The 27,570-nt window shown below is 36.8% G+C and overlaps 1 protein-coding gene across 1 annotated transcript in view; it reads right to left on the minus strand.

The window, feature by feature from the left end:
- The window catches only part of eif2ak4 (eukaryotic translation initiation factor 2 alpha kinase 4), a 55,461-nt gene that overhangs the window by 22,581 nt on the left and 5,310 nt on the right, over positions 1-27,570 (minus strand). Inside the window, exons 2-19 of the mRNA XM_003224768.3 lie at positions 27,151-27,266; positions 26,197-26,299; positions 23,976-24,149; positions 22,485-22,565; positions 21,959-22,101; positions 20,996-21,111; positions 20,148-20,305; positions 17,815-18,350; positions 16,734-16,843; positions 15,526-15,683; positions 13,897-14,321; positions 12,879-12,948; positions 10,407-10,490; positions 9,910-10,032; positions 8,675-8,779; positions 8,148-8,205; positions 904-983; positions 251-352 (exon numbers count right to left, since the gene is read on the minus strand). Of these exons, the coding sequence (XP_003224816.1) occupies positions 251-352; positions 904-983; positions 8,148-8,205; positions 8,675-8,779; positions 9,910-10,032; positions 10,407-10,490; positions 12,879-12,948; positions 13,897-14,321; positions 15,526-15,683; positions 16,734-16,843; positions 17,815-18,350; positions 20,148-20,305; positions 20,996-21,111; positions 21,959-22,101; positions 22,485-22,565; positions 23,976-24,149; positions 26,197-26,299; positions 27,151-27,266 (2,742 nt within the window). The remainder of the gene's footprint in view (positions 1-250; positions 353-903; positions 984-8,147; positions 8,206-8,674; positions 8,780-9,909; positions 10,033-10,406; positions 10,491-12,878; positions 12,949-13,896; positions 14,322-15,525; positions 15,684-16,733; positions 16,844-17,814; positions 18,351-20,147; positions 20,306-20,995; positions 21,112-21,958; positions 22,102-22,484; positions 22,566-23,975; positions 24,150-26,196; positions 26,300-27,150; positions 27,267-27,570) is intronic.

Genomic DNA, 27,570 nt, shown 5'->3' on the forward strand with positions numbered 1-27,570 from the left:
CAGGAATAGAAAATGTTAAATAACAGAAAGTAGTATACATGCTCTAAAGATTTGTGTCTTGGGCTGCACAAAACATTTGTAAGAGCTGATCTAGGTGGTTTTATATATAAAGATATTTGTGTATGAGCTAAAATGTTTTATAGGATACACAAACAATTCTATGGACAAAATAAGTATTTTAGAACTTCTTGTTTGGAAGGGTTTCTATTACCAAACAACACCTGACAAGAAATCATGCTTTTATACATACATTCCTTAACTGACTGAGGACAAAGATCCTTTCAGATGCAGTAGCCAATGGATGGTAGGACATCTCAAAGAATATTATCCCCAGACTGAAGAGGTCCACTTTCTAAAAGAAGATTGAAGGAAGAAGTTACTTTTTTAAAGATAAAAGTTATTTATTTCTGCCAAATTGGCATCAACCAGACTTTTATCACTTGCAAAATGAGCTTAGGCCCCTTTTGTGGATCATTACTGAAATACTTTTCTGAATTCTCAGGAATGCAAGTGTGGATGCATTGAAAAAGCAGAAGCACTGAAGAAGCATTTTGCAGCTGCTTCCATTCTGTTTTTGGATATTGCTGATGTCTCAAGTAGCAATTAGGTGAGATCCAAGGGTTCCCATATACAAGACTAATGTATGTGTACACATTCATTAAATGCATATGCCACCAATACCCCTTTTAAGGCCTCTTCATTGCATCAACTACTACTACAAGTGTTTTTTTCTTCTAGGAATGGCTTTTTAACTGGACAGAAATGTAAGCAGCAAAAATGAGTAGCACACAGATTCCCCACACAAATAAAGAGTATTTTTCGCTACTTTATAATAATCTTTTGATACAATACAGAGATGTAACAGTAGTCTGAGAGGAACATAATGTACAAAGGGACTTTTACCTGATTATAAGTCGATTTAGTATTTCCTTGGACTTCTGGGCTCACGTAAAGAGCTGTGCCAACCATTCCTGTTAAGTTACCTGTTAATAACAATGTTAGTTATCAATTACTTTAAAGAAATATTGAGGAAACAGAGCAAAACTATTTATTTTAAAACTTGAAAAATGAGTTATTTGGTTAGTTTGGTTTTATGCATTTGCCTGACAGATACTTCTCCAAATATGTATCAAACTGACTCTTTCTCATCTCCCTCACATTACTTTTTAAGATGTGAACAATCTAAAATACCGTGACATCCTCCTTTAGAACAGTGGTTCTCAACCTGGGGTCCCTAGATGTTTTCGGCCTACAAACTCCCAGAAATCCCAGCCAGTTTACCAGCTGTTAGGATTTCTGGGAGTTGAAGGCCAAAAACATCTGGGGACCCCAGGTTGAGAACCACTGCTTTAGGGGGAGCTGCGCATGCGTCAACGAGAGTAGACGTGCCTAATTGCTCTCCTAACTATAAAGGCAATTAAAGCCTCAAAAAGCCCATAAAGGGTCATAAATCTCTCCTTAACTGGAGTCCGGATCAAAGGAGAAAAGAGAGAAGGCTGGGAGGTCACAATCAAAGGTGACTGAAGCCATAAATCTCAGAATCCAAACAGAAGTTCGGACAACTGTGAGTATGGCGGACAGAAAGGAGAAGGAAGGGGAGGAAGAAAAATTGAACAAAATTATAACTACATTGGAACATCTTAAATTAAACATGGAGATTTTAAGACAGGGAAATGAGCAGACAAGAGAGCAAATCACACAAATTAATAGCAAACTCGGGCTGATAGAGAATAAAGTGGAAGAATGCCAAGAAAAGTTTAAGGAGGCAGCAGCGGAGATCAGAAGACAAAAAGGTGAATTAATCATTCTGAGAGACATTAATAGAAAACTTCTAGATAAAGTTGCTGACCTCGAGGACAGATCCCAAAGAGCCAATCTGCGTTTGAGAGCAGCAGGAGAGAGTCTTCAGATAAAGGAGAATCTGAAGGGAGTTATAACTGAATGGCTTACAACAAATGCTCAAGTCCCATCGCAGGAAATCGAGAGGATACATTGGGCTTTCAGAGGAGGCAGGAAACCCAAGGATATTTTGATACGGTTCACAAGGGAGGCTGAAAGGGACATTGTTTATCGAAAATTGAGGAAAATGAAGAACCTGACCTTGGCTGGCAGTAAAGTATGGCCACTCCTGGATTTATCTTCAGAGACATTGGGAAAGAGAGCAGAAATGAGGGAAATTACAGGAACTTTGGAAAGGAAAGGACAACGTTATACCTGGGCTTTTCCAGCCACCCTAATTGTATATAAAGACAATAAATTATATAAAGCTTCCGACTTGGAAAGTGGGAGGAAAATGCTTAAACAGTTAAAACTGGATACAGACGGAAAAGAAACAGACGGTCTGGAGGAGGAATCAGATAAGACCAAGGACAAGCCGACTGGACAAGAACCATCGAGGGAGCTGGAGACTGCAGAGAGAGGCGGACCAACAGAGACAGATTTACTTCAGAGTCTATTTGCAATGGGAGATCCAAAGGACAGGGAAGAAAAGAGAACTTTAAGGAATTTGAAGGACCTGGATTTAGAACAAATTAAATCTATAGAAAAACAATTAAGAGATCTTAAAAAACAGAAAATTAGAGAGGAGAATAGAAGAATTGAAACGAGATCTTGTACAGAGACTTAAGAATGAACAGCCTAACATTTGTGGAATAATGAAATTTGGACAAATGGGGTTAAAGGGGTAAAAGAAGATGCAGGAGGGGAAAGCAGTGGATGGCAACGCAGTCACCGGTGGGAGGGAGTCTGGGAATGGAAGAGAACAAAGGGAAAACTCTTTCAGGTCTCCCTCTGATGGGAGGAGGGAGAGGTCTGGACTCTGGGGGGCATGGGGAAGGATGGGAAGACAAGCAGACAGGGGAAAGAAACTACAGGAGGGTAAATGCAAATAATACCTGGTTATGGGTGAAGTAGTAATAATGTCTCATAATGTTAATGGTTTATCAACTCCACAAAGAAGGGCAAAAGTTATGAAAATGGTAAAGGATTATAAAGTTGGCATTCTGCTTTTACAAGAATGTCATAAGAGAAAGGACCATACTCCATTATTTAATGATAGGATTTGGGGACAGGTGTATGAATCGAGAGGTTCAAATAGAGCACGGGGTGTGGCAATTTTAATTAAAAATACAGTAGACTTCCAAGTGGAAATGGTAAAAAGGGATTCAGATGGGAGATGGGTAATAATTAAAGGGAAAATTGAAAAAATTAGAATCACTTTAGTGTGTATATATGCCCCAAACAAAAATCAAAAAAAGTATTTAAGAAAGCTATTTGGGGAAATTGATAAGTTTGCACAAGGAGAAGTGTATTGTGCAGGAGATTATAACCTGGAATTGGTAACAACAAGGCAAAATAGTAATAGAAAGTTAAATATAAGGGAATACAACATGAATGATTTATTAGAAGGGGAACCAGAGAATAATAGATGGACATATTATTCGGGAAGACATGACATATATAGCAAAATAGATTATATTCTGGGGAAAAATACAAACCAATCAGTGATTCTAGAGGCAAAAACACTTCCAATACATTTATCGGATCATGCACCATTAAGAGTAAAAGTAAAATTAGAAATAGAAAGAAAAGAAAGAACCTGGAGATATAACACAGTTTTAAACAGTAGAGAGGAAGAATATGAAACAATTAGGAAATAAATAAATAAGTATTTCGAGACCAATGCCAATGGACAAGTAACTAAAGATATAATTTGGGATGCAAGTAAGGCAGTGATAAGGGGTCACTGTATAAGTTTAGAGGTAAATCTTAGAAAAAGATGGAGGAATGAACAGGATAAGAGAATAAAAGAAATAGAAACCCTGCAAGACAAACATAAAAGGACTAAGGATAGACAGATTTGGAGAGAGCTAAAGGAGAAAAAAACCCAATTAGAAGCATTTGAGGAAAGGAATATAATAAATAAATATCTATACGTTAAAAGCTATTCCCAAAGTTGGAATATAAAATCAATGAAGAGGATGGCTTACTATTTGAAAAAGAAAAAAGAAAAAACATGGATAAAGAGATTGAAAGACGAAAATGGGAAAGAACAAGAGGAGCAAAGTAAGATCAGGGAGATAATGGCAAAATATTATAAAGATCTTTATAAGGAAGAGAGGGTAATGCAAGGGAACTTAAATATCAGAGAAAAAATTGCAGAGGAAGACAGAGAGTTATTAAACCAACCAATAACGCAAGAGGAAACAATAAGGGCAATTAAAGGGTTAAAGGGAGGCAAGTCACCAGGGCCAGATGGATTTCCAGCAGAATATTATAAAGCATTTATGGAAGAGTTGGCACCACACCTAACAGAGTTGTTCAATGAAATATACACTAAGCAAAAAGTCCCGCTAACATGGAAAGTATCAGAAATTATAACTATACCCAAAAAGGGGAGAGATTTAACACAACCAGGGTCATACAGACCCATTAGTCTATGCAATCAAGATTATAAAATATTTACAAAAATTTTAGCAAAAAGATTGGAAACAATAATGCCAAAAATAATCAAAGAGGATCAATATGGATTTGTGAAGGGAAGAAAAATTGGGGATCCAATAAAAAATGTAGTAATTGCAATGAATCATGCAAATTCGAATAAGAAAAAAATGGGAATTCTCAAATTGGATGTTTACAAAGCATTTGATAAAGTCAATCACAATTATCTGTTAAGATTATGTCAACAGTTGAATATGGGGGAAAACTTTTGCAAAACACTGCAACAATTGTACAGCAACTGTAAAGCAAAAATAAGAGTGAATAATGGAAGGACAGGAGAGATACCAATTTTAAATGGTACAAAACAAGGTTGTCCATTATCCCCCACTTTATTTGTAATAGCGATAGATATGCTAGCTGAAAGTATCAGGAATAGCACCAATTGGACAGGGTACAAAATAGAAAAGGAAGGAGGACAAAAGGAAGAAATAAGGCTTAATTTCTTTGCCGATGATGCAATGATTATTACAAGTCAACCATTAATTATGGTAAAAGATATTATTAAAAAACTGGAAGAATTTAAAAATATATCAGGACTATTCGTTAATATTAAAAAGTCAGAGATACTATGTCTTAATACCCCACCGAGAGAACAACTGGAGATTAGGAAAATATCAGGGTTAAGTTTAGGATTAAAGAAGCTGAAATACTTAGGAGTATGGATATATAAAAACCCAAAGAGTATAGTCAAGGGGAATTATAAACAAAAATGGAAGGTAATAGAGAAACAGTTTAAGAATTGGGAAGGAAAAACATTAACAAGAGTGGACAGAATAAGGGCACTAAAAATGTTTATAATACCAAAATTGACATATTTATTTCAAACATTACTGAACACAGTAGATAGGAAGACACTAAAGACATGGGACAGGAGAATAAGAAAATGGGCAGTCGGAGGAAAAAGGCCCAGAATAAGGGACAAATGGTTAAATGCAAAAGAGGAAGAGGGAGGCTGGGGGATTCCAAGTTTTGAAGTCTATCACGATGCGTTTCAAATCCAAAGATTATTGGAAATACAGTATACTAAAAAAAATGGGCAAATATGGAGAAGATAATAAATAATACTAAAGAAAAAGAAATAATATTTAGGGAATGGAGTAGGAGAGAAGAAGCAGAATTTAAGGAACCTTTTAAAGGAACAATAAAAGTGTGGAAAAAAAGAAAGAAGAAGCTAAGTCCAGGCAATGAGAACAAGATGGCAACTATATGGCAAATTAATTACAATAACAACGAAATTATAGGCAGAACATTGAGATCAATTGAAAGTAGAGGGAAAAGGTTAGTGGAGGATTTGTACACAATAGATGGAGACCCTGTAGAACAAAAAGAAATTCAGAATTGGATAGGATCAGGGAATTGGATTCAAAGCTGGGCTATAAGACAGGAAATTTTTAGATTGAGAGAAAAAATTAGAGAACAGGACAGTCCATTTGAGAAGGTGATTAGGAAATGTTTGAGAGAGGAAAAGAAGGTGGCAGGAGATCTGTATGAACAAATTATAACGGTAAAAGAAGAAATAGTAGAGGAAATTTTCCAAACATGGAGAATGGACATGGAAATTGAGAGGGAAGATATACAAAGGGAAATAAGTAATATAGCAAAAGAAAAGTACAATGTATTAAGGGAAGCAAGAAGGAAAATGTTACAAAAATGGTACAGAACTCCTGCACAACTTTTACGGTTTTTACCAGGGATGAAAGATAGGTGTTGGCACGGTTGTGAACAAAGAGGGGTGTTCAATCATATGATATGGGAGTGCGATCGGGTGCAAGAATACTGGAGAATGATTGAAGGAGAAATCAATAGAATGCTAAATCTACAAATAGTAATAGTTAATAGAAATGTACTACATGCAAGGATAACAGAAGTGAAGAATATACAAAAAGAAAAAATGATTGACAAATTAATAGCATGTGCACAAATTGTTTTAGTGAGCGGTTGGAAAGATAAAACAAAATGGACTCTGACGAATTGGTATAAGTATATAATTGATATGTTAAATGTAGAAATCACAAATTGCAAATGGAATAATATAGATAAAATTGAAAATATTGCAATAATCAAGGGGATGTGGGAACCAGTTAAGAACTATTTAGAGAATGTACTAAGATGTGGAGTGGAAAAATTAAGATTGAGATTGATATTTCAAATGTAACTTCTGTAGTTTGTTGTATAAAGTCTATGTACAAGGAGGGGAGGGTGGGAGGGTGGGAGTGGGATAAAATGGCAAAACAACAATTAAAAAAATTTAAAAAAAAGAGAACCACTGCTTTAGAATTCAAGCAGTCATTACTCGAGTGCCACAACTCTTCATACTCAAGTTTTTCTGCACACTCATATTAGTGCTAGATGAAGTTGTTGCTTTGTATTTTACTACAAGACAGTTTTGGTTATGCTCCTGTGTTTTTATTATAATCTAATATATATAATATATTATAAAAGTAGGAAGTTTTGCCTGGTAAACTGAGTAACTTAAACTAGAATTGCTGAGACAGATGTACAAGGGATGGAGAGTGTCCCTATGAAATGTCTGTGGGCTGGACAACCATGTTAAGGATTACGAAGTCCCTGAAAAGATTCGGATTGAAATAGTGTTTAAGGCACACTGGACATGTCTGGATAAAACTTACAAACAGAATATAGTTAAAAATATATACATTTGATACATAGAGACAATTTAAAGTTAGATTTGGGCTGGGACAGTCATAATTAGAAGATATGGCAGCTTGGTGAATCCTGATAAAGGAGCTCATCAAGGTTAGGTTCTATTATCAATAGTTAAGGAATGCTGGAGGTCACAGAAGTTTCACTGTGCCAATAAAGTGGCTAGGAAAAAAAACCTGGAGAAGAACAATGGAGCAGGAACAGACAAATATCTAATAAGGAATACTATGTGACTTCTAACTGTATACAGCAGCACTTTCCAAACTGTGTGTTGTGACACATTAGTCACAATTTTGGATGCAGTGTGTAAGTAGGCGTGTCACACATACATTAACAAGAAACCTCGGAGTCTATGTGAAATAAGCAATAAATCATATTTTTTTAGAAATATAAATGAAAGGTTTTCTGAGATATGTTGTGTTATTGCTATTTATGTATGTGTCCATATTTCTTATAAGGAGTTAGTTTAACCTCCGGCTTGCTAACAAAACTGAATGCATGTTTAAAAAGTGTGTCATTAACATGAAATTTTTGAAAACCTTCTAAACTATCATATAAAATCCAGATTATCCGCTTTGAATGAGACTATATTGCACCTCAATCCAGAGGTGTAAAAATCCAGTTCAAAATATGATGTGAATTATTTGCTTTGATAACCTGGATTATATAGCAGTGTAGAAGGGTCCATAGTAGTAGTTAATGGAATCGTTACTGTCCAAAATAGGTGAAATGTTTGAATCTCCAGGGCAAAAAATGATACTGAAAACCACTGAGAAACTACAGGAGCAGTTAAATATCAGTAATGTTAGAAATCAGGATGAGCTTAGAATTTTTTTAAAAAATTCCGGCCAACTTTTAGTGGCCAAGTGATGTCTGAATCCTGATTTTGGCTTCTGAAAGTAATCGTGTTAGTGCAGACAAGATTCTTTGATAGCTGTTCTGTTTAGACACCAGAAGGTAAAAATAATCATCTTTATACATACCAGAAGGATCACTTTTACCCAAAAGATCATCTGAAACTCCTTCTTGTTTAGTGTTTGCCTGAAAAAGAAACCCCAGTAAACTTGGTTACAAGCACCCAAGTTTCAGATATTTGATGGTTCAAAACGAAAAATGCTCCAGAATCTAGTAAGTGGTACATCAGGTATGGGTCAAGTGACTGTCAGCTAGTCTACCTTATTATGCTTATGAAGATATCACGTGAGAGTGTTATCTGGCAATGATATTTCCAAAATAGTTTGAATTATAATTTTACAATTTAATTTTCCTTAGAAGGCTAGACTGGCACACTTTTTGGTTTCCTTTTGCTGACAGGCAAAAATCTTTTTAACAAACAATCTTTGGGACAATTCATTAACTCTTCCAGATGGGTCATTTAGTACTTTAGTTTTATGCTCACAATTAAATTATTTTATACTGCATATTTTTCTAAAAAACTGTGCTGTGAGTCACCTGTGACACTTCTATGATGAAATGAGTGAAAGATGGGAGGCTAAACAAAGAGACTTACTGCATATGCTGGGTGATCTGTAGCCAAACCAAAGTCACCAATTTTCACATGATCTTCAGAATCTAAAAAAATGTTGACAGGTTTCAGATCTCGGTGAATCATACCCTTTTGATAAAATAAGACAAAGTGTGACACATGAGAGTTGGCATGTACACAAATCACATTTCTAAATATGGTTTGGGGTAACAAAACACAAGTCAGCCCACTCATTAAGAGCTGCAGGGGATGCTTTTGTACAGTATTCCTTGGCACCAGAGCCCTCTATCACCTTTTGTTGTTCCAGTCACAGAGTTTTATGTCATCTACTCTCTTCTTTGACATGTCTTTATCTATTATATTCAATTTTACTGTTTTAAGCCACTTTTTTACTTCACCTTAATAATATATGACACAGAGAATAGTACTGGCCTTAATACAATCCCAAAATCCCAAACTGACATTATTGCCCAATGCGAATGCGGTGGTCAATCCAGAGGTGTAAAAATAATCTTGGAGGCTTTAGGTTATGAGAAAATACAACATGATATCTGTGTCTTTTTCTTCTTTATCCACATCAAATTTAGTAAAAATACAGTGATGATGCAAACAACCCGTGGTGTGTTGAAGGCTTTTTTCAACTGTTTGGAAAAAACTTTATGGGCCACAAGAAAGGTCACCATTCAAAATAAGGTGGCCAAAGCAGCATTGTGTACATAAAACTTCCCAGTTGGATGCTGAGCGATACAGTATGACCCATGTATCCATGATGTTATTTATTCATGTCCAACAAAATATGTCTTCTCTGGGCAATTTCTAGGTACAACAAAATGATTCCATGGTATTTTAGACCAGAAGTTCTTAATTTCAACACTGTTTGCATATCCACACAAAGTCTGGGAATGTACTGTACACGCATATTCTAAAGCACAAATATGTGGGGATGGATCAGATAACTCACACTCTCTGCATCACACTCTGAGGTGAACAATAATTATTGGTAACATGAACCAGAAAATTGATAAAATAAGCACTGGAGAAATCTAGGCCCAGATCCATCATTCAGCCATGAAGTTCAGTGTGTAAGCTTGGATTAGTTACTTCCTTTCATCCGATAGTTAGTATAGAACCTTAAAGTGTATTGCATAGCTAATATAATGAAGGCAAGAGCAAGATAGAAACGTAATTACTAAATAAATAAGAACCAAAGGAAAACAATGTTAATTGAATATGCCTGCCATAAATAATATATCACTAACCTTTTCATGAATATAGGCTAATCCATCCAAAATTTCCCGGAAAAGCCTCCAAAGGCGATTGGTGTCTTCATACAAGCCTTGATCAATGGTGTCTCTCAAAGTACTCTTTTCACAATATTCCATCTTCAGACGAAAGAAGAATCAGTTGAAATGGAGGTAACTGCACCCTCTTTGTAGCTATGTTTAGTACTGAAATGTTATACTCTTTCAAACCTATCCTTTTTTACTAGCATGTGATATTTTACTATTTGTTATTAAATGGTATTTTATATTTGAATGTTTGTTAGACAATCAGATTTGAAACTGGATGAGACAAGTGTAAAATATACGATTTTGCTTTGAGATTCATTCAGAAATTGCCAGTTTCCAAATAAATATTAGATGCAGATTTTTTTTCTTTTACCTTTTCATCTCATTCCTCCTTACTCTAGAAATCTGAATGAGCAAGCTTTCTAACTGTGCAGCTCTATGCAACCAGGTGTCAAATAATTTCTAACCTGAATGTAGAGATAATGCAAAGTTTGAACCTCTGCTGTTCCATTTTCTTCACTATGGCTATCCTTTCCCTTGCAGTCTTCATCCTGTGTTAAGAGAAAAACAAAAGAACAAAGGTAGAAGCAACCATACCATTATGTTTTTAATGCATATAGTGTTCTGAATAAATGTATCTTTTATTTTAAGGAAACAGAGAAAGGAAAAGGAGCATAATAATATCATTCACAGGAATATTGATTTTTTTTCTTGTTCAGAAAGGAATCTGAGTTGTATAATTAGGGAGAACTCATACCTAGAATTCAGTCATAAAAGTCCTTGGTTAATTCTTCCAATGAGAAATTGAACCAAGAAACCATATAGAGCAAGATAGCAAAAGTATGATCCCCAAGAAAACTGTGCCCCCCTTAAGACAAGTATTTGAAGCTCCCCTTTGGTTTGGATTACTTTTCCCCATAATGTCTCATTTTTGATGCTTTATATATTGATGTACTTATTTAACCTGAAAAGTATAAGCGGCAACAAGAAAATTAAAACATTGAAGTCACCAAAACAATTTTAAATTCATTATTATTGTTGAGAGTTGCTGGCAGGACACTGTAAGAAATAGTTTGGACCATCTTCCCAGATCTGCCAAAGTAAGATGCAAATGGCATACGCTGCCAATGAAGCACTTATGAAGAATATTGACATTCTGATTACCTTTCGGGCATTTTACAATTTAATTACAAAGGGCCCCTGGCACCCGCTGGGTTTGATTCAAGGACCCCCTAGGAATACTAAAATCTATGGTAAATTAGTGTTTGTTACATAAAATGAGAAAATCAAGGTTTACTTTTTAGAACTCTTTGAAAATATTTTTGAGCTATGAAATGCTATTGTTTTTGTTGTTAATAATAATACATGGATACAGAATCTGTGGGTATGGAGGGCCATCTGTATTTATTTCATATTTTTTCAACAGGCAGATGATTTTGTTGGTAATGTTTTAGTTTTCTGATCCATTCCCAATATAGGCCCGGGCTGTGGCGCAGGAGGGAGAGCAAGCCAGCTGCAACTAACTGCAATGAATCACTCTGACCAGGAGGTCATGAGTTCGAGACCGCTTGGAGCCTATGTTTGTTTGTCTTTGTTCTATGTTAAAAGGCATTGAATGTTTGCCTATATGTGTAATGTGATCCGCCCTGAGTCCCCTTCGGGGTGAGAAGGGCGGAATATAAATGCTGTAAATAAATAAATAAATAATATATGCTGAGTAGCAGTTAAACAAATTATTTTGACCACTAGTACATCACTGACTGCCTCTGTTTTTCTCCATAAGTAACCATGGGTCTTTTAGAAAACTGTCTGCTTCCATGCATTTTCCTTAGTTTTTATCACCTCCTTGTTTATTGCTGCTACTAGTTTAATATTAAAGTAACTGTTAAGTAGCAGTAAGGAAAGACAAGGCTTTTAAAGAAAATTGAGAAAATAAGAGGTACAAAAAACAGAGAGCGAGAATAAGAGACTTGTCGCTGGCAATGCAGGAAAATTGAACTGTCTGGGGAAAAAGAAAAGCCAATAAATGCAATTGAAATAACTTTGGACTCCTGCCTCAGAAGCTGGCATGAGGGAAAAGCCCATGCATAAGCGGATTGTGCTTCAATGCCATCTATATTTCAAAATTCAAAGGAAAACACAGCTGCTGCCCTGGCAAGAGAACAAGGATTTGATCCCAAGAAATTACTAACAGTGCCTATTTTGTACATCTGTATTGCACAAGAAAATTGCAGGGAGGGGTAAAAAAACAAAAGAATGCTTGGCCCACTTAGCAATATGCATTTGAACAAAATGATTGAGTAAATGATATATCTAAATAAAGGATATTTTAATTAAAGTACAGTCGGTCCTTCACATTCACATCCAAGCAGGACCTCTGTAAAATTGAAAAACTGCAAATGAAAAAATTTGCTGTTTTTACCTGTCTATGGATTTTTAGGTCCTCCAGCATGATTCTATGGAAGCTGAACACGGAATCACAGAGGAGGACCTGGATTTTCCTAGTTGAGTTTGTTCGCTAGTAGTCTCTGGGCTCTGGAGCATGTCTAGAGGAAGGTGACCACAGAATCACACTGGAGAATACTAGAGAGAACATTTTACTCAAATCTGTGAATAATCAAATCTGAAAAAATCAAAACCACAAATGTGGAGGGACAACTGTACTAGCACAACAGTTGCCACTTTAATTCCCTAACGTTTTGATGCATGTGCTAATTGTGACCAGTAAACTGACTAAAAAGCCAATTCTAAGATCTCTGAGCAACCTAACAGCCTGATCTTGTCTCTGTGCATGCCTTTTTTTTGGATATGAAGTGGAAACTGACATGACTATGAAACTCAGGATGACACACTGGCTCACGATACTTCAAGAGATGCAGCATATAAACACCAAACAGTTATCTTACAAATTTATAGCAATTACTTTGGTATTTATTTACCGTTATATGGTTTTTGCTATTGTCTTCTTCATGATCAAAAATGATATCACTTTCAGAGTCTGCTGCTGGCCTAAATCAACAAACACAAACAGAAAAATCAAGGTAGTTTCAAACCATGTCCCATCAAAATCTGAATTCCAGCAGAAACTTATGACTGAATACTTGATAATGGGCCATTGGAATTGAGGTTTTCACTCAGTTAAATTAAAATTTAATTGTGCTTCTGGTATACTGATTCTAAATATTTTATATATAAAATTGTTATAATTTATATAATTATAACTTATATGATTGTTACAGCTGTAGTTCTAAATGCATTATAAACCACCCTGTGATAGATATTATAAAGGGTGGTTTATAGTATCTAAGTTTGCTGTTGTTATGTGTCATTAAGTCGACTCCAACTTATAGCAACTCCTTGCCTTTCATGGCAAAGTTCATTCAGGGGAAGCTTGCCATTGTCTTCCACTCAGGCTGAGGGTGTATTAACCAGTGGGTTTCCACAATTGGGAAGGGATTTCAACCCTGTTCCCTTGAAGTCCTAGTCCAACACTCAAACTACTACACGACACTGGCTTTCAAGATATATTGTATATTCCATGAGTTTAAATATTTTCTATACAAATATAAAAGAAATGCTAATTGTTTTCCTTTCCATCATTTTAAGCACAGCATCTCAGCATTCTTTTCTGTACTTGAGGATAAAAGTGGCATTTTCTGACTAAAACATCCCATATTTTATATCTATTGATGATGCAAGAATTGCTTGTCATTGACGTTAAGTCCAGTCGTGTCCGACTCTGACAGAGCTGAAAGACAGTCTGGGAGAGAATCGAAGGGGATGGAGAGTGACACCAAAAATACTATCTCCTTCCCCTTGCAGCCATGGACACCTCCAGAGAATTGTAGTCCCATCTGTAAATGGAGCTTCCATTTATGGAAGAACAAACCAACTTCTAACCCACTTGCAATTGTCCAAGGGAGGGGTGAGAAATAAATATCTTAGATTACCACTCACAAGAATGATTGTGAAAACACCCCTCCGCCTTCTTCTTCATCGTCGTCATCGTCGCTGGATTCCTGATCCGCTCCACTGAACCTGGCACTTGACGATCTCTCGCAAGAGGTGCTCCACTCAACTGAACTGGTCAGAACTGGAGGAGGGGCATTTGCCACAATGTCATCCATCGACCCCTCTTCAACCTTCCCATTCTGAGCCACCTTCTCAGCTGCTTTCTTCCCTTCTGAGCTTTCTGATGCTGAAGTGTCAAGCAAAGGCCTCTCATGTTTCTCTATCCATGCATTATAATACCGCACAATATTCTCATGGTTCAGACGTGACAAGAGCGTCACTTCCCCTTTAATTCTTCGAAACTGCTTGCTTGTGGGATTTATGTGAATTCGCTTTACCGCATAACAGCAGCCATCCAGTTTGTTTTGGACCTACCCATTGAAAATATCACCAGATAGAGGTTTCAGGGAAGGAAAACATGCAGAACCTTTCTTTCTAGACATCTCTCCATTTCACTTGCACAAGAAAGCTTTGAGTGTTGCTATATATAGGGTGAGAGCCTACATGTGCACATAACTCTGCAAACATGATAACAATAACATAAGGGATGGCATGATGTGTACCTTCAAGTCATTTTCAACTTACAGTACTTTGAAGGTAACACTATCATGGGGGTTTCTTGGCAAGATTTGTTTGGAAGAGTTTTGCCTTTACCTTCCTCTGAAGCTGAGTGAGTGTGACTTGCCAAAGGTAATCCAGTACATTTCCATGGGCAAATGGGGATTTGAATTCAGATCTCCAGAATCATAGCCCTATGGTCAAACCACTACATCTCACTGCTTCTTCAGCCTTCTGCCAGGAGAGGCCATTGATACTCTTGTTTATTAGTGGGTTAGGAAGGGAGAAGGAGGTATGAAGGAAGCACTGGGCGACAGCTTGAAGGCAGATAATTATGGTTCAAGTGGGAGGTGAAGGGGACCTCCAGGTAAACAGAAGAAGTACACTTCTGTGCATGGGAGACAGTCTTTTCAAGTTGATAAAAGCCAGGGCTTAAATTTGAGAGAGAAAAGTGGATTTGGCAGATACAGAATTGGATTGAGGAGAGACAGGATACCCAGTCAGAAGGGAGAACTAGCTATAGTTTTGGAGAGCCTAAGAGTAGAACGTTAGAGATTAATATATTGTTCTACTGTGTTTGATAAACCTATTCTTGTTACTATTTTAAAACTGTCTCTGGATGTCTCTATCAAGCTTGCATTGGAGTTGGATCACGCATAACAACACAGAACCCACACAACATGACAGCCATAGGTTCCTGAGGGTAAGGAGTCCAATCCATGAGGGATTAAATAGAGGAACATCATGATCATTTGGCACATTAATAACCCATTCAAACTGGAAGAATATGTGAAAGGATTCCATAGTATAAAGAGAACTTTTCTGAGAAATAATGCGAGCAGCTAAATTGATTTAATAAGAAACAACAATTAAGAAAAGATTGCTAAAGCATGTGCCACAATGTTTTGAATCCTCTTCTGTACCCAGTTAACTGCTGATCAGTATGACTACTAGCAATAATATATTTTATGAACACAAAAACTGTAGGAAGAATAAAATTAGTATCATTACATGTACCTTGATGACAGCTCCAAAGGCACCTTTACCCAGCAGTTGCAATTCTTCAAACTCATTGTAATAGCGTGAAAATTGCCTCTGTAATTCTGTGACAAAGATGTTGCTACCAATCTGACTGCTGGGAATAACAGTTTCAATATCATCTATTCCAGTTGAATCTGAAAACAGAGAAATGATAAAGTAAAAGGAAAGTGCACATAAACAATCTACTGCCAGTTATCAAGAACCGGTGTGAGGATATGGTAAATAAAACTTTCTGTTGAAACGCAGGCCTATTCATTTCAACATCCTATGGCTGGAATTTCATTCATTACCAAATAAAGTAGGCACATGTCTCCATCCACTTGAGCAATACATAAGAGACAACCCAGAGCTGGCTCATGAAAGTAACTGCTTAAGCATTGTGCAGAGATTGCCATTTCATGGCCTCTGTAAATAATTTGTATTGTTGTACTGATTGAGAAGTCCTTGGCCAAAATGCTTGGGACCAGAAGTGTTTTGGAGTTAGAATTTTGAAATATCTGTATCTGCATATATTTCTAAAATGAGATATCTTGGAAATGGGCTCCAGATCGAAAAATGAAATTAATTTGTTTTATACTGAAGTTATACGCAGCCTGATGATAATTTTACACATATTTTAATAATTTTGTGCATAAAACAAAGTTTGTATACATCTAACCATTAGAAAGCAAAGGTGTTACTATTCAGCCTACCATATGGACAATTTAAGATTTACTGGAACACTACAGAATTCTGGATAAGAGAATCTCAAGCTGTATTAAAACCATTCCCTGGCTCTGTGGGTTTTTGTCCTCTATTCATCTTATTCTTAAAGTTAGTGAAGCAAAAACAAGAATGTTCTTCCCAAATGTCATGAGACAAATTCCATTCTGAATAACCCTTCAGTATCAATTGAAATTCTTACAAACAAAACGTTTAATCAAAAACTGAAACATATAACTCAAATTAACTCCAATTGCCTTATAATCCTATTTTATATGAACACATACGACAAACATTTGTAGTAATGAATGCATTTTATTTTCACTCATATTTGTGTTCAACTTCTATACATCCCTACACGCCAGTACAAGTATAAATCTTTGAATTGTTTACCATCAGCTGATTTGCGTGATGGTAGATTTGAGTGAGGCCCAAAGGAGTGGATCAATGACTAATCCAATAGGTTAGGATAGGATATTTACCATCCGGACTTTCTTCCATTGTAGCCATTTTCATTTGTGGTGGGTTGACAAATCTGTGTTGTAATAACTGTTGGGTGCTCCATCTTTCTTTATCATCCAAGGAAACACACCTGAACACAACACAAATTTTTTTTTCATGAGAAGCCATCCACTTCCATTACACTGGATTTGACCCACAATTCATAATGACCCAAATGAGTTTATAGCTCTGTAATTATTCAAAATTCCAACCAACAGCATTTTGTGATTACAGTACATAGAAACAATTTCCTTAAAAATGTTACAGTGAACATTATACCAGTTCTAGTGCAGTGGTTCTCAACCTGTGGGTTCCCAGATGTTTTGGCCTTCAACTCCCAGAAATCCTAACAGCTGGTAAACTGGCTGGGATTTCTGGGAGTTGTAGGCCAAAATACCTGGCGACCCACAGGTTGAGAACCACTGTTCTAGTATAACAGTACAAATAATTCGTAAGAAGAATAAAAATGTGTGCCCATCCATACCATTTTGAAGATTCCATCATTTCTATCAATTACTTGGACAATAAAGAGATTGTTTTTTATAGCAGCAACAAAAATAAGTCAGACAGTCCAGATACTGACAGAAGATACTTTAAATTAAGGATATAAATCTTTAGGAGAAAAGAAGGCGTATGGCTATTTTTAAAGCACTTGAAGCCCCTACAGGGAAAAGTATTTTTTACATACTGTACTTCAAATATTTTCAATTCCTTCCACGAGAAAATTGTACCTCTGGTTGTCTTACACACATATTGTTTTAGCAATCTTTTTTTTTTTTAAAAGAAACCTAGGAAGCATCCTTTTATGAACTTGTTTCATTTAGAATCTGGTGTAGCCTCTATGGGATCTTAGACAAGAGAAATGGCACCCCGACACACAGAACTAGCCACCTCATTGTGAAGTATTTACTAGAGCTCCCACTGCAAAAGCAACAATAACCAATTTCAGTGTTAACACACTGTTTCTTCATTATACATCTATATCTTCAATGAAATTATTCCTGGACATGTGACATAATTCTGGGCATCTAAGCATTTTCCTTGGATTGTAATCTTACTTACTTTTTCAAAAAGTCTTGAAAATCAGCAGGCAAATCATTGGGAATTATGACTGGATATTCCTTAACTTCTTGTCCCTGACTGAGAGCAAGCAACATCAAACCCAATCGCCATATATCTCCCTTTTTCCCTGGTTTGTTTGGCAAGGCATCCTCACTGAATCGAACCTTTGTTTGTTCAAAGACATCCTCCTTACAGATATCTGCCAAGCGTTTGGAAATGCTGTAGTCCGTCAGTTTGAGATTGCCTTCTGCATCCACCGTTATGCTGGACACACTCAAAACCTTGTGCACCACGGAATTGTTGTGTAGATAGTCAAGGGCTGACAGAAGCTGTGTTGTGTAATTGCGCAGTTGATCCATTGGAAGGGGGATCTCTTTCTCCAAATAAACTGAAAGACTGGATCCACTAATATGTTCCACCAAAATGTCTACCACAATCGAATCCCTGTGCTCTTTAAAGTTCATCGATAGGTAACGGACTATGTTGGGGTGGCTTAACTTCATCAAAGAGTTAAATTCTGCCTCTGCCCCCTGAATCTGCTCAAAAAACACATAAAAGTTATCAGTTAATATAGATCCAAATAATAATATTATTGATTTTGACTGTGTATTTTTAATATTTCTATATTTAATTCTATATTAATGCTTTCATGTGTTGGGTTTTAATTCATACATTGTTGTGTTTTTTAATGTTAGCTTTGAATTTCCTTTGGCAAGAAAAAGCATAAATATAGAATCAGAGTTGGAAGAGACCACATGAACCATCTAGTCCAACCCCTGCCATTCAGAAAAAGCACAATCAAAGAACCCCTGACAGATAGCCATCCAGCCACTATTTAAAAGCCTCCAAGGAAGGAGCTTCTACTACACTCCAAGGCAGAGAATTCCACTGTTGAACAGCTGTTACAGTCAGAAGGTTCTTTCTAATATTCAAGTGTAATCTCCTTTCCTGTAATTTGAACCTATTGCTCCGAGTCCTAGTTTCCAGGGCAGCAGAAAACAAGCCTGTTCCCTCATTATGACATCCTTTCAAATATTTATACATGGCTATCAGGTCTCCTCTCAACCTTCTCTTCTGCAGGCTAAACAGACCCAGCTCTTTAAGCCGCTCCTCATATGGCACAGTCTCCAAAACTGTACACAGGATTCCAGGTCAGGTCTGACTAAAGCTGAATAGAGGGGCATATTTCCTTCCCTCAGTCTTTAGAAACTATACTCCTTTTGATGCATCCCAAATCCCACAATTGGCTCATGTTCAACTTGTTGTCCACAAAGACTCTAAGATCTTTTAATGTATACTGTTGACAAGCAAGGCATCACCCATCCTGTATCATGTGCATTTCATTTTCTTCTGCCTAAGTGAAGTATCCTATACTTCTCCTTGTTGAAATTCATTTTGTTAGTTTTGGCCACACTCTAATCTGTTAGGGTCCTTTTGAATTCTGATCTTGTCTTCTGGAGTATTAGCCATTCCTCCTAATTTGGTGTCATCTGCAAACTTGATAAGCACGCATTCTAAACCTTCATCCAAGTCATTAATAAAGATGTTGAACAGTACTGGGCCCAGGACGGAACCCTGCGGCACTCCACTAACCCACTGGTGAGCACCCTTTGAATTTGGTCACTTAACCAATTACAAATCCACCGAACAGGACTATATCTAGCACACATTTTACTAGTTTGTTTGAAATAAGATCAAGGGGGACCTTGTCAAAGGACTTACTGAAATCAAGATATGCTACATATTAATCCCAATAATATATGGATATGATAAATACATATCCTCACCATCAAATAATATATGAGTGTCACCTCTTGATAAAGGAATCTTCATGTAAGACTCTTAAGCCTACATTATTTTAAATTGTTTTGGAAGCCCAGTGGGTTGAGAGGCTATAAATTCTTCCAATTAATAAATAATAACAGTGTTGAAGTTCTTCCCATTCACTATTGAAAATATATCTACATATCCTTCGTTGTTACATTCTATCAAGTTATTAGCTTATTCTGAAGTTATCCATGCAAATTTCTAGATTACTTTGTCTAAATCCAGTTGTTAGTCCTACTACAACAATGGGAACTTGATATGTCAAGACATATCCAAGCTTTATGGTGTTAGTGGGTACAGTCATATGGGACTAACAATGAGATTTAGACAATTGGGCTTAGGTTATTGTTTGGATCAGCATCATTTTCATACAAAAACTGCCAAGTACCCCAATGTCCATTAGTATTTAGCCTTTAAGAGTGCCATATTTGGCCATGTTTAAAGTTTTAAAATATCATGTGTGTGTGTGTGTGTGTGTGTGTGTGTGTGTGTGTGTGTGATGTTACCTGTTTTTTGCATTTTTCAATTTTTTCCTTTTCTTGACTTGTAAGAAATTTCCCCATTTTCTTTTGCCATTTAAGTACCCATTCATACACGAGGACAAAGTTGCCAGTACATGTCTCCAAAGCATTGTAGACTGATTTCCCAAGTTGCTCATCCTTGTCTGAGTAACAAAATATAGAGAAAGATATCAAAAATTAATAAATATTGTGTTGCAGATACTGTGATCATTACATAAAGTTCATTTGTTTCTTTTAGATCCTGGCCAATGTATCCTTTTGAACACTGGTTCAAATTGTTTCAACATACACAGGGTGGAGAGTATTCAATATCTGTATGGTGTTCAACAATATTTTCACTGAAGATATAAGGAAATATTTGAAAATGTCTTGCATTTAAAGCAAGATATTAACATGAACAATCTGTAAACATAAAGAAACAATAAAAGGCCACAGGAATATGAAAGAAAACTGCCCACAAAGCTGAAACTTTGTTGACTGTAACTGAAAATGTTTTCATGAAGAAAAGATAGATACTATTCAAATGCGGTTTGTCTCTTTAACATCAAAACCTACTAGAGTTAGCTGTAAAGTATACACATCTACAGTATAGTTAACAGAGGCAATGAAGGCCAAATCCATAGAACCCATTAAACTGATCAGATACTGATCAAAGAATTTTCTTTCCTCTTTTCTATTTTTTGTGTGGCCTTTCATAGATCAGGATAGCTTTTACTTTCTAAGTACGGTACTTTGGTAAAATAAAGTTATTGTTCATTGTTCTTTCATCTCTACATTGAAAAAAAATACAGAGATGTCAACAGTTTTTGATGTCCAGCAATCTTTCCACTGACCTATACACTTTCCTTTGTGTACTTTAAGCTGACCAGTGGCACTAGTACTGAAATGTAGAATTTCACATGTTCCCAGGGAATCTTCACTGCTGCAAGCAGAATGCTGGCGCTCTCTCCTAGAAAGCAAAGACCAGTAAGTATTTTTAGATGTTTCTTTTGTCAATCAATAAAAGTTAAGGGATCTTGTAGCAACTTTGAGACTAAGCGAAAGAAGTTGGTAGCATAAGTTTGAATAGGCTTAAGTCCACTTTATCAGATGCAGTTTATGGTTGCATGTTTGGTAGCTTAAGTTTTCTTAGACATGTCTACTTTTGCAGTTATTAAGTAGACTTAAATCTATGAAAGCTAATTAAGTAGACTAAAATTCATCAAAGCTTCTGCTATCAACACTTTCGCTTAGTTAATCTCAACAATGCTACTATATCCTGTTGCATATTGCTCAAGAATAGAACAACTAAGGCTCTGAATTCTACAGGTAACAACATAAAACCAAGTATTAGTAGTTGTTGTTCAAAGTGTTTTCACATTCAGTAGTCTCATTCAATGCAAGTTGAACAAATTAACACTGTATCTACAATGCATATCTACAAGGTTCACATATCCTACCCACACTTTCAAGAATTTTACCACTTAACTGGTGTCAGAAACAATAATGCTATACAAAAGTACAAGAAAAATGTCTATGGTCAAATCAGTTAATCCATCTAAGAGCTGGTATCTGTGTCTGTAGAGACACACCCATCATGTATATGCTGTGACATAGGCTGAAACAATTTTACTAAAACAGATCCAGTCTATTTAGAGGAATAGTTCCCAACCTTTAGTTCTCCAGGTGTTTTGGACTTCAGCTCCCACAATTCTCAACAGCTAGTAAACTGGCTGGGATTTCTGGTAGTTGAAGTCTAAAACAACTGCAGGATCAAAGATTGGGAAGCACTGATTTAGAGGAAGAACAATACATACTTTGAACGCCCTGTGGAATGTGCGCGATATTTATTGTTCCCTCCATGCTCTGTAGCACCACCATTTAAAGTAATTTTGTTCCCTGCACCATCTCGACCCACAGAAATATCCTGGTTTGTCAAAGCAGCACTTTCCAAACGCTCCTGGAAAGACAAAATTGGGGAAGTGGAAGAAAAATCCAAAAAATTTTTGGAATGCACCCCCATCCTTTAAGGTGTTATACATACAGGATGCCTAACTGGAGCACTATTTCCAAGTTTGAGGGAGAGGTTACATAAGGGCGGGTCAGCATTTGATATTTCCCAGCAATATTATTAGATACATCAGGGGAAACACTGTGGGGGAACCCTAGTCACTACAAAATTGTTATTTGAAACAGCTGGTTATTCTTATTGTTCTTTGTCCATGCAAACTGAAAACTAGAACATGAAAGCATAACATTACATGTAGAGGTATGAAGGCACGGGGAAAAGAAGACCAGGTTTGTCACAATCTGGCATCACAAAACAGAATGTTTATAAAATACCTGTTTTGCTATTTCTTTCCTTTTCCTTTCTTCTTTCTTTTCTTCTTCCCTTCTCTGAATCTCATCAAGTATTTCACGTTGCTGAAACAGATATTATTGCAATAAATGGTCTTTAATCTAATTTCAGCAAAGATTTAAAGGGAGATACACTTGAATCAGTCATTCTCACAGTCTAAGAGAAAGGCAAAGGCAAATCTTGCCAAGAAAAATCTGTAACAGAATCTCCTCTGGGTTGTCATAAACCAGAAATGAAAGGCACATACCAATAGCAACAACTAACAGACAATTTAAAATATTGCTCTGCTGACCAAAAGTGAAAGGAAAATAGCATAGCTTCATGTCTAATGGAAAATATCAGGACTAATACTGAGCCTAGAACTCTGGCAAAGTTTATAAGTTTAGTGAACATTTACTTTACATGAACAGAGGTGAATAAAACAAGCACAATCTACATGAAAATGCAGGTATGATTTATTTTTAAAAAGGAACAGTACTATTTCTCCCATAGTACTATATTTTTTAATCTTAATGGAGATTGAAGAGATTGAGCCTAAAGCCTAACAGCTGGTTAAGAAAGAGAACAAGCCCATTATCTATGTGTATGTGATGGAGGTGTCCACTTACACAGACAACCTCCTGCCTCCACAAAAAGCTATAACCCACAGTGCTGAGGAGCCACCAAAAGCACTCCCCCCAATGACGTTGCAGGTTACAGTGAGTGCCACATCCCAGTGTTCCTTTCTCACTCTATTGGTGTGGAATTTGCATGACGCTGCCCACTGCCTCTCCCTTAACCCTTTCCTACTTTTTCCTATGGCACACAGCAAACAGAGGAATTGATCAGCAACTGAACACACTGGAGGGGGTTGGGGGACCGACTCAACAGGATGGAAGTTTCAGCTCGCCCTGCATCAAGACACAGCACTGTGACCCCCACTAACAATAGACCAGGACCAAACTTGTCAAACAGAACCCCCATGACCAACTGAACCTACTGGAGCGGATTCCGGGGAACTGACCTTCATTTCTGGGAGTTGTAATTCACCTACATCCGGAGACACCATGACCACCACCGACAATAGAATGGGACCAAACTTGGCACACCAAGTGAACATACCGGAGAGGTTTGAGGGGGAACTGACCCACTATGGTGGGAACTGTAGTTCACCCTGCAGCCAGACCACACTGCCCCCACTGATGATGCATCTAGAGAGCATTGCCCAACATGACAAGGGGGTTAACCTGGCATGATGTAGTTCACCCACAAACTTATGCATTACGTACAATTAAATAATGACTTTTTCTAATAACCTGGGCAACACCGGGTACCCATGCTAGTACATAAATAAAAGAAACCTGCTAGATGACAGGCTACATGTGAAATCCTTTTCCTTTTCATTTCAACTGCAAATGTGACTCATGATTTCAGATATGGGATACCTTAATTGTATAGAAAAAGGAAGCGAGGGGAATATATTAAATTCTTCTCACCATCTGCTCTTCTTTCCTCTTAAGGTCTTGGATTCGCTGCTGTTCTTCCTGAGCTAGCCTTTCTTGTTCCTTTTGTTGATTCTTTAACATTTCTTCATGGAAAGATTTTAATGGTGGTTTATTGTAGTCACTGAGAAATGACTGTGTATAAGCTGCCAGCTCAAATATCATCACCTGGAAAGAAGGTGCAAAAGCAACATTTACCAAAACATTAGCAAGAACTATCCTTAATTACGTTAGTGTAAGTATCAGTAATTTCAGTAGAATTTAACTCAGCAATATTAGCATTTGTTTCTGTTAAAATATGTTTTTAAAAATCAACATTCCCCACTTGTCAACATTTGGAAATACGCATAGAACACTATCAATACCATCCTATGAGACTGCTAACAAACAGAGATGGCACTCTAAAATAAAAAGATTTATCACAAATTAATTTGAATTTCTTATAGTCTGCCTTGTGAATTACACATGAACACTGAATTTTGTTCATCTAAATATTAATGCTAAGAATAGTTAACCAAATTTAGAAAGTAGAAGGCCAATGCCACTGCTGCTTTCTGAATCAGTATAATCAGGACTGCTATTATTGCTGATATTAATATCCCATTATCCTTCTCAAGTCTGAATTGCAGCCGTATATATAGTAAACCACTTCGATGTTCGGCTAGCTGCAAAAATTTGGATAGTTAGGCAAAACAGCATTGAGCTCACTGAAGTTGGAAATAACACTGAGCTGTCATTTCCTCTCCAGCAATAAAATAGTTTAGCAAAACAGAAGGATAGCATGATCCCCGTATCTGTGGGGAATATGTTTCACTCACCTTCATGGACATTTTAAATAACAGTGAACAGTGCATTCTGATGATACTTCAGTCTGAAGCACACCACAGAATAGTACCAGAGGACCTAAAGAGTACTGAAGGGACCACCATTTTGGGGGGAGGGGCTGGGTATTTTTTGAAGCATGAGTAAGGGAAACAATAGATATTGAGTCCACAGATAAGAGGGTCATATTGGACTGAGGGCCACCAGTCACAAAATTGCAGCATAGAGGCAGTACCAATCACAAAATAGCAGCAATCACATAAGAGCTTTGGAATTATTGGATACCAATTACAAATGTTATTTATATCAATATTTAATCCCTACTTGAAAAATGCTAAAGGTTTTGCTGCAGAAACTTCCTTTTGCCAAAGGATGCAACATTTTTGCACTTCTCAGGTTACAAACAAACAGCACTTCTACCATAGAAAGTTGTAATAAAGTGCTGGAGAAATCGAGTATGTGTGCTTGCAAGTACAAGATTATTTCTTTCATTTCTTTTATTTCTTCCTCTTTCCATGTTTATAACTTATAAAAGCAAAAACAAATAAGAACACAATAAGTGGTGATATTAGCACCACAATATGTCATTTATTAAAAAAGTACTTTTAAAATAAAATACTAAATCTGTATACCTTTCTAATATATACCAAAGCATCTTCTGGTCTCTTTTCCTCAGAGAAAAATCTTCACTGCTTCTTCCACCTGAATCTCTCCATTTGCTAGTTACTATTTTCTCAGCCGATTTTCCATGAGCAAGCAAATGCACTGGCTCGTCAATGCCACTGTCTAACACTAAAGTTCTGTATTATAAAGTTGTATGTCAGCACAGGCAAAATGCTTATCTTGTGAGGAGTCATAAATAACGGAAACAGGTCTGTGGTTGGAAGTTCACAGTATCACAGAACCAGTCACTAGAAGCTGCTTCAACCTTAATAGCAAACACATCTTTAATAACCAGATAGATGAAAATACTTCTGCATATTGGCCTTCCCTTTTGACCCCAGGTCAGTACTTTATCTGCTTCTTGGCCCCAAGCCCTCCTGTTGCACAAGTCTGGAATAGCACTTTACAGCTGGTCATTCCAACATTGAACTCTGGGTCACCATAACTGGCCCGTAAAGGGAGTTTTGTTACTAGTTTTATTTTTCATTCTTTGGATCGTATGTTGTGTATTTACCATTTGTATTATTTTACATTTTGTATTGTTCTGTTTATTATGTGTATTGTATTGTTTTTATCATATTGGAAACCACCCTGAGTCCCCTGTGGAGATAGGGCAGTATATAAATAAAATTTTATTATATATTATATTATTATATTTCAACTAAAAAATCAAAACATTGTTTCTACTGATGATATTGTTTGCTATCTAGGGCAGAATTAATATGCTTACCTCTCCACAACGTTCTTTTGCCAATTTCTCCAGTTGGGATTTTAACAAGTTGATGTTTTCATTTGACAAACCCTTGGCATTTTTAAGTTCAATTTCTGGAACACTAGTGGAGGAGGGGAAAAACACAAAACACAAGATTTGAAAATCCTTGGGTATGGTACCTAGTAGCACCTTACCTGACAACCACTATATGCCAAATAATAGTGCATATTCTGACAATACACATTACGTTAAGAGAGAGTTGGGTAAAGTGCAGCCTCCAGGGGTTCCCAGCACATTTACCCTTTTTTAGCCAAACACGTCTCTTTAGATCATGAAAGAGCAATTTCACTATGTGAACACCACATCTGTCACCCCCTCCCCCAATCTGGGGTATTTTAAGTGCTTTCCTCAAGATTTTTAAGGAGGGTATTTTCGCCTCCTTTGCTACATGTACACATTTCTGAATATCAATTGCACTGAATGTAAATACAAAACCTTTGCCCAATGGTTCCCAAACACTGATCCTCCAAATATTTTGAACTTCGGTTCTCAGAATTCCTGGCTGTTGGCCAAGCTGGCTTGTGCTTCCGGAAATTGAAGTCCAAACACCCAAAGGACTAAAGTTTGGGTAGAGAATACAGGATGGGATTTCAGAGCAGTGGAGTGGGAATCTCAACCAAAGAGATACTGCTTTTAGAACCTATCCATTGTACATTGCTTCATTTCCAGTATCTTTAGCACAAGATGTAGTAACCTCAACTTTGGTGTGGTCCTTGTAATCTACAACAGTATTTCATTTATTACTTACTCAAGAATTTGCTCTGAATGGATTTATGCAAATAAAACCTACCTCTGTTCCATTACTTGGTATTCCTCAGAGGTAACTACAAATGGAACCGTGACAACTAAAACTGGACAGTGTGTCATAGTTTTCCTTAAGGCATGTTTAGAATAAATTTCTTATTTACTCACACATCAGGGTACATTTGTGGACACTTGACCCACAAGTCAACTCTGGCATAAACTTCATGGTCACCCGTCAAGCCCTGAGGTCGCAAAACCAGATTGATTTCCGGAGACTGTCGCACCTGAAGTTTGAAGGGAGACAGGAACAGGGGGTCAAAAATGGAGGTTACATGTCAGAGGCACCATTGTCCAGAGTTTCTTTCTTGCACTACATCATCATCCATGATATTACTTCCCAAGTCACCTTCGATTATTCCTTGTAGGAAAATAACCAACAGTCTAATAACCAAAATAATAAATAGGCTGATCTGGTTTAAAGGTTTATCAAGGGTTTGTGTTTGTTATCACTTCTTCAGGGTAGAGAAGCATTTTATTTCTAATCAACATGCAGATTGTCCAAAACAATGCTTCTGAATTTTGGATACT

The sequence above is a fragment of the Anolis carolinensis genome, chromosome 1 (genome assembly GCF_035594765.1).
Source record: "Anolis carolinensis isolate JA03-04 chromosome 1, rAnoCar3.1.pri, whole genome shotgun sequence".
Taxonomy (NCBI): Eukaryota; Metazoa; Chordata; class Lepidosauria; order Squamata; family Dactyloidae; genus Anolis; species Anolis carolinensis.